A 13,151-nucleotide genomic window follows, 5' to 3' on the forward strand; every position below is an offset into this window, starting at 1 on the left:
CAGGAGGCCGAATAGTTTTTGCTCTCTTTAAGACCCTCAAAAGCTTTTACAGATGCACCATTGAGAGCATCCTGTCGGGCTGTGTCACCGCCTGGTACGGCAACTGCACCGTCTGTAACCGCAGGGCTCTCTGGAGGGTGGTGCCGTCTCAATGCCTGCCCTCCAGGACATTTACAGCACCCGGTGTCACAGGAAGGCCAAACGGATCATTGGGGACCTCAGCCACCCGGACCATGGCCTGTTCACCCCGTTACCATCCAGAAGGTGAGGTCAGCTTCTTTCTCAAGGCCATCAGACTGTTACATAGTCACCACTAGCTGGCCGCCGCCCAGTACCCTGCCCTGAACTTTAGTAACTGTTACTAGTCGACGACCACCCGGTTACTCAACCCTTTACCTTAGAGGCTGTGGCCTATGTACATAGACATGGGACACTAGTCACTTTAATAATGTTGACATACTGTTTGACCCACTTCAAATCTGTATACTGTATTCTAGTCAAGGCCTATCCTATTTAACTATTACTGTACATATTCTATTCTATCCTAAGTATTCTTCAGATATACTACATATTCTATCCATAAACTGTCCATAATGTCTATACATCCCATTATATATATATATATATATATATACAGTGCCTTGCGAAAGTATTCGGCCCCCTTGAACTTTGCGACCTTTTGCCACATTTCAGGCTTCAAACATAAAGATATAAAACCTCTGAGACTATCACAGTGCAGGTGCATTTATACGGAGACTTAATTACACACAGGTGGATTGTATTTATCATCATTAGTCATTTAGGTCAACATTGGATCATTCAGAGATCCTCACTGAACTTCTGGAGAGAGTTTGCTGCACTGAAAGTAAAGGGGCTGAATAATTTTGCACACCCAATTTTTCAGTTTTTGATTTGTTAAAAAAGTTTGAAATATCCAATAAATGTCGTTCCACTTCATGATTGTGTCCCACTTGTTGTTGATTCTTCACAAAAAAATACAGTTTTATATCTTTATGTTTGAAGCCTGAAATGTGGCAAAAGGTCGCAAAGTTCAAGTGGGCCGAATACTTTCGCAAGGCACTGTATATATACACATATACAGTGCACCAGGCCTATAGTGCGCCTCGGCAGTCCAGTACGCCCTGTTCCTCCTCCCCGCACTCACCCTGAGGTGCGTGTCCTCAGCCCGGTACCACCTGTGCCAGCACCACGCACCAGACCTCCAGTGCGCCTCCAGGGTCCAGTACTCCCTGTTCCTGCTCCTCGCACTCGCCCTGAGGTGCGTGTACCAAGCCCGGTACCACCAGTGCCGGCACCACCACCAGGCCTATAGCGCACCTCGGCAGTCCAGTACGCCCTTTTCCTCCTCCCTGCACTCACCTTGAGGTGCGTGTCCCCAGCCCGGTACCACCAGTGCCAGCAACACGCACCAGGCCTCCAGTGCGCCTCCAGGGTTCATTACTCCCTGTTCCTGCTCCTCGCACTCACCCTGAGGTGTGTGTACCCAGCCTGGTACCACCAGTGCCGGCACCACGCACCAGGCCTATAGTGTGCCTTGCCAGTCCAGAGCGTCCGGCGACAGTAGCCAGTCCAGAGCGTCCGGCGACAGTACCCAGTCCAGAGCGTCCGGCGACAGTGCCCAATCCAGAGCGTCCGGCGACAGTGCCCAGTCCAGAGCGTCCGGCGACAGTTTACAGACCGGAACCTCTAACGACGGGCCACAGTCCGGAACCTACCACAACGGTCCCCAGCCCGGGGTCTCCAGCGACGGTCCCCGGACCGGGGTCTCCATCGAGGGTCCCCAGCCCTCAGTATAAAGAAGTGGGTGGCGTCCAGAACCTAAGACGCCACCAAGGTTAGATGCCCACTCAGACCCTCCCATATAGCTTTAGGTTTGCGGCCGAGTGTCCGCACCTTTGGGGGGGGGGGTACTGTCACACCCTGACCTTAGTATTCTTTGTTTTCTTTATTATTTTGGTTAGGTCAGGGTGTGACGAGGGTGATATGTGTATTGACCTGTCTAGGGTTTTTGTATGTTTATGGGGTTGTGACTTGTCTAGGTGTTTATGTCTATGGTTGCCTAGATTGGTTCTCAATCAGAGGCAGCTGTTTATCGTTGTCTCTGATTTGGAACCATATTTAGGCAGCCATATACCTTGGGTAATTTGTGGGTTATTGTCTATGTGTAGTTTCCTGTGTCTGCACTCATTATATTTATAGCGTCACGTTCGTTTTGTAAGTTTGTTTAGTGTTTCTTCGTTGTTATTAAAGAAGATGTATTCACATCACGCTGTGCCTTGGTCTCATCGTTATAACAAACTTGACAAAGAGCCGCAGAGATCATGTGATATTTTCTTATTGAGTGAGAAGATTTGCAGGAGAGTTTGATTATTGTGTGTAGGCTTTTTAGCCTTTATTCTTTTCAAGTTATGGACATTAGATGGGCATAACATGGGTATAATAGTTAGAGTTATTCACCAGCACAACCTACTTTTGGGTGAATCATCTGGAATGACAATATACAACGTCACAATAATGACAATGTAAATGGGGAAAATGACTGCATTCGTCAAATAAACCCAAGTGCAAAGACTAATATTGGAATGTGACATCAAGCAGCCTATTTCAATAAAGTAAAACAGCAGCTAGATACACAGATTGAAGCGATTTGGAATTCGTTCAAACGTGAATCAGCAGCTTAATGAAATAGAGGCGCAAAAGTATTCCTGACCTCATAAGTGATTTGCTGAAGTATTCGGAGGGCAAAGTTTTTGTTCCGCCCCTATCCTCTCTCAGTTTTCAGAGAGCGCTTGCACATCCCCCTTCTCTTCAGAATGCGCTCAGCTAACTTTGGGCCAGCATACAAGATACCGGTCGCACACTGACAGAACTGAGAGGTAAGGCAAAGAAAAACTTTTCAATCACTGCCTCACTGCCTTTGCACGCTTGTTTGTGAGAATGTGTTTATGTGTTAACCTTATAAGAGACTGCATGTAACATGTAAAAAATTATGGTTTTCCTTTCCAACATTTCTACCCATCAGTTATGTGCATGGCAGGTTATATTGACATTTAATTCTCCACATAACTAAGAACATTTCAGGATTTTATTTATCCTCTATTAAATTATGCCTATTTCACTTTCACACTTAACGTTTATTGTTAAAACACAGAGAGAAAAAAAGTTCTGTTTCCAATATCAAATTATGGAGTATTCTCAGCCCTGAAGTCTATTGCTTATGTCCATTTGTATGTAATGACAAAACGTAAACAGTAATATTTGTTAAAAGTGATTTGGCTCTGTGAGTTTGTGCACCTTATCAAACCTCAGGCTACTGACTTTATTACATTCAAGTCATTATTCGCAGCCTAGCAGATATCATACAAGATAATGTCAGTCTATCTTTAAATCTTTACACCAGTCAGAAAATATAGTATTTAAATACACGAAGACAAACATTACTGTTGAGAACTTTTCCTGTTAAATCACATGACAACAATGTTTTCTGTATCCTTTGCTCAAACTCCTTGGTACTAGGAGAGGTACATGAGCAAACCATGTACACAAACATTGTCTGGAAAACTTTGGACATTGTTTTAGCTGATAGAAAAAAAACTATAATTTGTTTCATTTAAATAAACTAATCTTACATAGGTCAGTAAAGATACAGCGACTAGATTTGTCTTCCATTCACTTTATCTTTCTTATCACAGATTCTGGTAGTGGTTTAGAGTGAGTGGCACATGTTTATACAATTAGTTTGATTTGCCCAGCCCCAACTTTCTTTTTCTTTTATGAATCTCACTGTCAGCTGTGGCAGACATAGGAACTCTGAGCCTCAGCCTTCGATGCAGTACATCATGCCATGTCGTTGCATGCCATGTGCTGAATTCAACATCATTAAAACACCAAACCAGTGGGGCACATGCCAGTCAAGACTGTGAGACCTGTTAAAATGATTCCTTACCCGCTGCATACAAAGCCATCATTGACTGTCTAAGTGGTGCATTCGTCTGTGCTGCAGTCCTTCTCATTCTGTGGTCTGGTATGATGAAGTGAGAGAGACGTAGCCCCAGATGTGCGAGAAGTAGCCAGAACCAATGTTTTATTTCCAGTTGGATGTCTAATGGCTCTCAAAAACGTATCATTTGAAGAAACGTTGAATTTGGAAGGGGAGATTGTAATATTTCATTTAGAAAAACTCTGCAGTTGGCTGTGACTGCCATAACCTGTGATTGGTTGACTTTAACACAGAGGGGTTGTGTTAGTGATAGAATCCTCACTGAAAGGAAGTGCATGGTCCCCTACATAATCAGCACTGAAGGGCATATTTGTGCCAAGATAATAGGATTCCTCAACACAGAGCAGCACACCATAAATCTATATATATGCAGGTTAATAAACTCAACATTCTCATTAAAATATAGTCATGGAACCAGGACATCATATGGCAGGAATATGTTGATATAGAAAACAGAGGGACTGTATGTAGAGTTATGAGTTGCTGCTGGGAGTTTAAAGACGTGTCAGTGCAGGCTTCTCCATACAACCAACGTACACATGAGCGTGAAGGGTGTCTATTGAGGAAAATATACCATGTCAACACTGGGTGACTTTTGCCCTCCCAAACTGCTCCACCATATGTTGGAATCCATGCACCAGCAAGCTGTTTCTAAGCATTATGGGGGCAGTGAGTCTGGGCTGTTGTGCTATGTGTGTGTCTTTTGAGTCTAACACTGTTCATATTCCTCAACTGGGTTAAGGTCGGTGTTAAAGATTAGTCAAATGTTAGGAATGGATCTAATATTTGTTTTATACACCATGTTTCACTTAGAACTGGAATGCATTTTGAAAATAACTTATAGAATCGTACCAACAGATTTCTTTGATTGAAACGTTATAGTGTTTCTTAGGACTGGATCAAGCACACGAACAGTTGGGGGGAAAAACAGGAAAAGTGAAATAGAAAACACCTGGTTTTCAATAGATTCTCTGATTTGTAGTCCCATCACTGACTTGGATCACACACACGAGTTTAGAATTGGCTGGATATGGATCACTGCAAAGATTGTTCAGTCTCCATACAGTAGTGTAAGAAATGCATCTTATTAAAAGTTACAGAACGTACTTCTTAGAAAGGACACATTTTTGAATTGCAGATTTGGAAAATCTCTGACACTAGCAACCACATTAAGCCTACTGTGGTGCATGAGCTTTGTCCTCTCTTTATCGGTGTTATTCTGTGTGTAGGAGCTGTCAGGTACAGTGCCTTTTCTTTTCTAACTTTGGACGGTTTGTCTAGGGTTGTCCATATTTCCCCCTATCCCTATCCGGCATTACCTGTAGCCACTTTTCCATAGCAATGTAATGAAAACCACAGTATGCATCCCGAGCTGTCCTGTGACCAGAGAATGGGCATGGAAAAACATACATTAGCCCAATGGTCAATTTTATTATAGGCCTAATGACAGTAATGATCGCTGGTTTAATCAGTGGAGACTGGTGGGACCCAGTTCAATGACAAACAACTTGGTGATGCCTTGGTGATGGACTTGGTGATGATCTTGTGGTTCTGTCACTGCAGTAGGTTGACATAACAGTAATGTCATGTTATTTCTCTTTCATTCTCACAGGTTAAAGGAGGCCATTTGAAATCAAAACCTTCAACATCATTCTCACTCCAGGTCGCCTGCAGAAGACTGTGGACAATAGTTATCATCAAATTCCATTTTCAACAATTGTTCTTGGGCTCTGGGACTTTTATGAAAAATGAACCAAGAAAAACTGATGCTGTTTCAATGTGTGCTCCTGTTGTGCCTGGGCACCTGTCTAAGCCAAAGGGACTGTACAGGCGTGGATTGTCCAGTGTTGGACAACTGTATTGAGGAGGTTTTGGAGAAGGACGCTTGCTGTGCCACCTGCGTTAAAATAGGATGCTCATGTGAAGGTTATCAGTACTATGACTGCATCCACGCAGGCTTCCGGAATGGGAAAGTTCCAGAAGGAGAATCTTACTTTGTGGATTTCGGAAGCACAGAATGTTCTTGTCCACAGGGAGGCGGGAGGATCGGGTGCCATTTCATCCCATGTCCCCAGATCCCTCCCAACTGCATCACTGTCGTGGAACCTGCAGATGGGTGTCCGCAGTGTGAGAGCATCGGTTGTGTCCGAGGCAACCTGAAGTATGAAGCGGGTCACTCCTTCCAGATGGACCCGTGTCAGGTGTGTCACTGTCCTAACGATGGCGGGAGCCTGATGTGTTCTCCTATCCCTGACTGCGACCCTCGTCACATGAAGAAGCCCATGTTAGCAACAACCAGACAAAAAAACATCTCTCTGAGAGACCTCAGCAAACCGCATGACAATAAACAGACAAGCCCATTAGACCTACTCGCCCCCGGTAACACCCTACCTCTTTACAAACCGGACCCACCTGTCCTGGATGAAGATAAGGATTATGACTACACACTGCCTGACTCCTCATCTACTATACCACAAGACCTGGTCCAGACAACAGAATCGACCACAGTGTCACCATCCTATGCTGAGACAAGCTTTCCTACTTATGAGATATTTAATGACCTGAAGCAGGAGCTGAGAGAGAGACTGGGAACATATGATCAGGAGACAAGAGAGGAGGTGACTGTTACCGCGGATCCACATCACATGGACCAGACCACCTCAAAGGCCCAGGGGGAGTCAACAACCTCAACAACAACAACAACAACTAAACAGGAAGTTACCTCAGAGAGCCACAGGCATCAACAGGAAGTTGTTGACCAGGACAGCAGACATCACAGAGATGGTGACTTAGTGATGAAGAGTAACACTTCGAAGGACATCACACAAACTGTCAATAGTGACAAGGGAGTGAGACACACTGGCCGCCACAAACACAGAGACAACCAAAACAGTAGCCACCATGATGGCAGTCGTTCATCCCAAAGCTACGGGTGGCACCATGAGAAGCACCTTGAGGAGCATCTTGAGGAGCCCACAAAGCCCCAGAGTAAACTTGACCAGGACTTTCTCGCAGTGAAGTTCAGCCCAACCAGCAGTGCTCCTGTCATGAGGGAGGAAGGAGACCAGGCAGCCAGGAGACAGTCCCAGGTCCTCTTCAACTACCAGGGCCCAAACGAACAGTCTCGAAACACTGAGGGTAAGTCAGCAATATATGGCCACTCTACCAGTCCACAGTCTAAAATAATAGTGTGCTGCTGATATTTTTGTATTCATTTTTTATAATTACTGTACTTGTATTTAGGGTAAGTAAATCTCCTACAATGTCCTCTGAGACCTAGTTAAAGGCCATACATAAAAGCAGTTCTTTCATATGCATTTTGTTCATTAAAAGATAGGAACCACATTCATCCAATGTAATGGTTTATAAATGTGTGCCTGTGAAGACAGTAGCCCAGTGTAAGAACTAGAACATCAGATGATGTACTGCCCTCCTTCTCTTACATCCTATGACATTCTTAATCAGTCTATAGTAGCTGCGAGCTGACACAGGTCCAGTAAAAACTAGGCTTCACGGAAAGCATACGGTCTCTAGACAGTGAGCCTTCCACTTTTCTAGAAAGTTCAAGTTCATTTTATCAAATAGAAATTCCTTAGGATAACCCCGCAATAAAGGACTACAATCGAGTCATCTGGAGAATTCAGGGATTGTTTCCATGTTTGCGTTAATTCAAACCCAAAGTGACAGCTAGATACAGTAATGTGACATCTTCCTTGTGGTGTCTTCATCAGGTCTTCCCTCTTCCCAGTAGCCTCCTGAACACCAAATGTTTTTATATTTTTAAAGTGTATATCAGATAGCTGCAGTGAAATGTGTTGTTTTACAGGGTCAGCCGTAGCAGCACAGTGCCCCTGGAGCAAATTAGGTTAAGGGCACATCAGCAAATTTTTGCATAGTCACCTCAGGTATTTAAACCAGCGTCCTTCGGTTACTGCCCCAACGCTCTAACAGATAGGCTACCTGCCACCCACTCAGCTTCTGTAGATTCTGTAGCAGTGTCCCTCGCGTACAATCATCAGTAGGCTCAGCATTAGCAGCCCTCCCCAAGGCATAAATACTGTACATCGAGAGGAGCTTCTGAGATGGAGAACAGATCATGAAGAGACTAGCTAAATGTCTGGAGGATGGGTTAAGAGAGTACAGTATTCATAGAGCAGGGATCATCAACAAGATTGAGGCCAGCGGGTCACCATCTCTGCTTTGAAATTGGGGTTGTTTGTAACACATATTCATAGGTAATACCTGTGATTGTGTACGACCTTCAAATTACCACTGTAAGGGGCCTCCAATATGTTGCATCATGTTCTCATGAAATCTAGGTTTCCCACTGGAAGAAAAAAATCCTCAATCAGTTCTTGAGATTCCAATAGGGTTTACGGGTTTACCTTTTATAATATCTACAGTACTACTATGGATTACACATAATAGGATTTCAGTGTACTGCACTAAAACTGCACTAAAATGTAATAATCTCCTCCTGATTTTAGCACTGCCACAGCTACTGAATTACAGTACAAACTAGGTCAGCGCTATAGGAATTCAGACTCTTGCACTATACTGTAAGTAGGTAGTGTGTGACAGTCAACTGTGGATTTTCCCAGCTTTGACTAGACACCCTTCTTTACTATACTATAACTGTTGAGACCTGTTGGGATTTTTTTCTGCTTTCAGCACTTGGCCTCCATAGGAATGTATAGTGTATGTATTAGCTGTATGGGGTGTTTCTTTGGGAGTTAGCATGAGAGATACCTATCACGTACATTCCATGCAGCAAGGATTCACGAGAGCGAGAAGATTGAAATATGCCAGGTCATTATTGGCATTGGTGTTTACCATTCACACAATTTGTTTCTAAAGGCAAGGCCAAAGTCAACTTCTCCAGTATGGCTTGTAAGTGCCTATGAGTTAATATCCCCCAGCTTGCCTTGGATGCAGTGCGACACATATATTTGTTGTGACAGATGCCCTCAGCTGTTTTCTACGCTGCATATCTGAATATTAGGGTATGATCCAAGAATGAAATGTTAGATTACTGTTGCTTCAAAGTAGGTTGACAGAGAGTCTAAGTTCATTCACGTAAATGTCTGTCCAGCACACTCTGAGTATCTCTGTCCCATTTGGAGCAGCTCATTCCCAGGGGCAGTGGAGACAAAGATGACTAGCCTGGCAACTGTCCAGCCCCCTGGGTCAAGCTGACATTGTTAAGGGTCAGAAGTCATGGTCACGGGGTGAAGGGAAAGAGGGTCCAGCATGGAGACATCCTTAAGGACAGGAAGAGACTCAATCGATAAGGTCCCTGAGTTATGCCTGTTATCAACCCCCATTAGGGCAGCATGCCAGAGTCATTCGGAGAGGAAAGGAGAAAGCATGCACTTCAAAAACACAAAATATATTCACTACACATAAACAGTCCTGGTTTCTATTGGAAAGCGGTCCAAGGTAAATCATTTTTCTTTCTGTTAGAGTCGATAACTACCCTGCTCCATCTAGAGTCTGGGCTACGTCCCTCCCTCTACCAACTACATGGTATGGGGATTTCTAGGCACTCCGTGGTGGTCATGGTCGTGGTGGTGTAGGATGTCTTGGGGGGTTGTACTTGAAAAGGGCATAATATGGAAGTGATGAATGAGACCTCTGTTGTGGCCTGATTGCCAGACGATACTCATTGCTCCCTCATGATCCACTTTGATTACTCTTCTCCCACAAGGCATTGGGCCTCCCAATCCAACCAGTAATCACTGGAGCTCAGCTAGACTACACCTTCACACTCACTCCTCCTGCTCATTAGGGAACCCACTTACCCTACTCAACCAAGCTGAAGCCATTTTGGGATTGATCTGTTAAACAGGCATGGGGAAAATGTTAGATGTGTACAAAAGTTCAAGTCCATTTTGGACTTTCGTGCAAAACTATCATTTTCAGTGGCCACTTTGCTGTAATTGTCACCTTCAGTATTGGTGTCAGGCAACACTGGCTCAGTATTCAGGTAGGCTTCCACACACAATCATACAGCCTAGCCTATGGTTATGATGTTGAACTCAGCACAAGACAATGATAAGGACACCCCCTCAATTGGGTAAATGGAACACTATTATTGTTGCTGTTATTATTATTACTGCACATTGGACTTGGCTATTATTACATTATTTATGGTCCAAGACATTTAGCCAATGATGACAGACACCATACCAATTAATGAACAACGGACAATATATCGAAGTGTATACAGATTGGGGCTGCTTCCTTGTGGGGCTACAGCACATTGCATCCTTAAGGGCTAAATAAAGAAAGAATTAAGAACTCCTCTTCTCTCACCAGTCCACTATTGCTCAAAATGATTAACACAGCTGTTTTTTTACCCTTTTTGTGGTATCCAATTGGTAATTACAGTCTTGTCCCATTGCTGCAATGGTCAAGAGCCGTGCATCCTCCGAAACACGACCCAGCCAAGTTGCACTGCTTCTTGACACGGAAGTCAGCCGCACGGAGGACAGACCAAACTCTCCCCTAACCCAGACGACGCTGGGCCAATTGTGCGCTGCCCCATGGGTCTCCCGGTCGCCTGCGACAGAGCCTGGACTTGATCCAGGATCTCTAGTGGCACAACTAGCACTGTGATGCAGTGTCTTAGACCACTGTGCCACACGGGAGGCCCCCGTAGGTTCATTTCTGAGAGATGTGAATACAGCACTAATTCCACTTTCATTAAAAAAAGGTAAGGATGCCACCCAGTGTTCTCATGTTTTTGTGATAAACACAGATATTCATCTCTTTTACAAAATGTTGTCACGTCTCGAGACTTAGTTAATCAAATCTTTCCACACGGATTAAATAGGCTTTGCTCAAAAACGTTTATCCTCGGATAACCATTGACTATTACATATCTTACATGCTTCATCAGAAACAACAGCTCCTTGGGCTGTTTTATCTCTCGATGCAGAAAAAGCTTTTGACAGACTAGAATGGTCATATCACTGGTCTGTCTTGGAACTGTGGCTCCAATGTTATTTATATGATTAAAATACTACAGTCAGGTCCATAAGTATTTGGACAGTAACACAATTTGCATAATTTTGCCTCTGTACGCCACCACAATGGATTTGAAAGGAAACAATCAAGATGTGCTTTAAGTGTAGACATTAATTTAAGATCTTTGTCAAAAGTATTGTATGAACCATGTAGGAATTGCAACCATTTTCTCTACAATTTTAGGGGCTCAAAAGTAATTGGACAAACTAACGTAATCATAAATTAAATTGTGAGTTTTAATATTTGGTTGCAAATTCTTTGCCTGAAGTCTGGAACCCATAGACATCACCAGCTGCTGGGTTTCTTCCCTGGTGATGCTCTGACATACCTTTACTGCAGCTGTCTTAAGTTCCTGCTTGTTCTTGGGGCATTTTGCCTTCAGAATTGCTTTCAGCAAGTGAAATGCATGCTCAATTGGATTCATGTCAGGTGATGGACTTGGCCATTGCAGAACATTCCACTTCTTTGCCATAAAAAAATATTGGTTTGCTTTCGCACTATGCTTCAGGTCATTGCCCACATTTCTGTGAGCACCATCCAATGACTTTTGAAGCATTTGGCTGAATCTGAGCAGATAATATAGCCCTAAACACAGACTTCATCTTGCTCCTTTGGTCAGCAGTCACATTATCAATAAATACAAGGGAACCAGTTCCATAGGCAGCCATACATGCCCACGCCATAACACCACCTCCACCAAGCTTCACAGATGAGGTGGTATGCTTTGGATGGTGAGCAGTTCTTTCCATTCTCCATACTCTTCTCTTCCCATCATTCTGGTACAAGTTGATCTTTGTCTCATCTAGCCATAGGATGTTGTTCCAGAACTGTACAGGCTTTTTTAGATGTGGTCTTCCTGTTTACATCTTGTGGTAAACCCTCTGTATTTACTCTGGTGAAGTCTTCTCTTTACTTTGACATAGCTATGCCTACCTCCTGGAGGGTGTTCTTGATCTGGACAACTGTTGTGAAAAGGGTTTTTCTTCACCAGGGAAATAATTATTCTGTCATCCACCACAGTTGTTTTCCGTGGTCTTCAGGGCCGTTTGGTGTTCCTGAGCTCACCAGTGTGTTCTTTCTTGTTAATAATGTACCAAACAGTTGATTTGCCAACACCTAATGTTTTTGCCATCTCTCTGAAGGGTTTGTTTAGATTTTTCAGCCTAATGATGGCCTGCTTCACTGGCAGTGACAGCTCTTTGGACTTCATATTGAGGGTTAACAGCAACAGATTCCAAATGCAAATGCCACACTTGAAATAAACTCTAGACTTTTTATCTGCTTACTTGTAAATTAACTAATGAGGGAATAAAACACACCTGATCATGGAACAGCTGAGCAGACAATTGTCCAATTACTTTTGGTCCCTTTAAAAGGGGGGCACGTTTATAAAGTGCTGTAATTCCTACACCATTCACCTGATTTGGATGTAAATACGCTCAAATCATATTCATTGTTTAATTTCAACTCCAATATGCTGTGGTAGACAGCTAAAATAATAGTAACTTGGTCAATGTCCAAATATTTATGGACTTGACTGTATATGCCAAATCCCTCAGACATTGTCATAACAGGCAGTATCTGCTCTGTTCAGAATCACAAGAAGAAGTAGATAAGGTGAGCCAATATTCACCTTTGCTATTTTTATTATCCATGAAACCCCTGGCCCAGGCAATTCGTCAATCGAACGAAATAACAACAATTTCCCTAATCTCATTATACCCAGACAATATTTGACTACATCTAGACAATATATCTCAATCGCTCCCAAACGCATTGAAGATCATAGATAAATTCAACTTTGTCTCAAGTTATAAAATGAATCCTAACCAAATCTGCTCCACCGCCTCTCAAGACCCTGAACGAGGACTCCATCTCTACTTATTGAATCCCAATTGTTTCCCATATTAAATATTTAGGAGTATATATATTTTCTTCCTTAGATAAAACCATTGCAAGAAACGTTTTACATAAAAAAATGGCTATTATTTGGTTATTTTGTTATATACAGTGCCTTCAGAAAGTATTCAGACCCCTTGACATTTTCCACATTTTCTTAAGTTACAGCCTTATTCTAAATGGATTAAATAAATACAAATCC

General features: G+C 43.2%; 1 protein-coding gene across 1 annotated transcript in view; it reads left to right on the forward strand.

Annotated features, from left to right (window-relative positions):
- Positions 1-2,792: 2,792 nt before the first annotated feature.
- LOC135504667 (fibulin-2-like) overlaps positions 2,793-13,151 on the forward strand; it is a 47,772-nt gene continuing 37,413 nt past the window's right edge. Inside the window, exons 1-2 of the mRNA XM_064923434.1 lie at positions 2,793-2,897; positions 5,634-7,159. Of these exons, the coding sequence (XP_064779506.1) occupies positions 5,770-7,159 (1,390 nt within the window). The 5' untranslated portion in view covers positions 2,793-2,897; positions 5,634-5,769. The remainder of the gene's footprint in view (positions 2,898-5,633; positions 7,160-13,151) is intronic.

This window comes from Oncorhynchus masou, chromosome 18, assembly GCF_036934945.1.
Source record: "Oncorhynchus masou masou isolate Uvic2021 chromosome 18, UVic_Omas_1.1, whole genome shotgun sequence".
Classification (NCBI taxonomy): domain Eukaryota; kingdom Metazoa; phylum Chordata; class Actinopteri; order Salmoniformes; family Salmonidae; genus Oncorhynchus; species Oncorhynchus masou.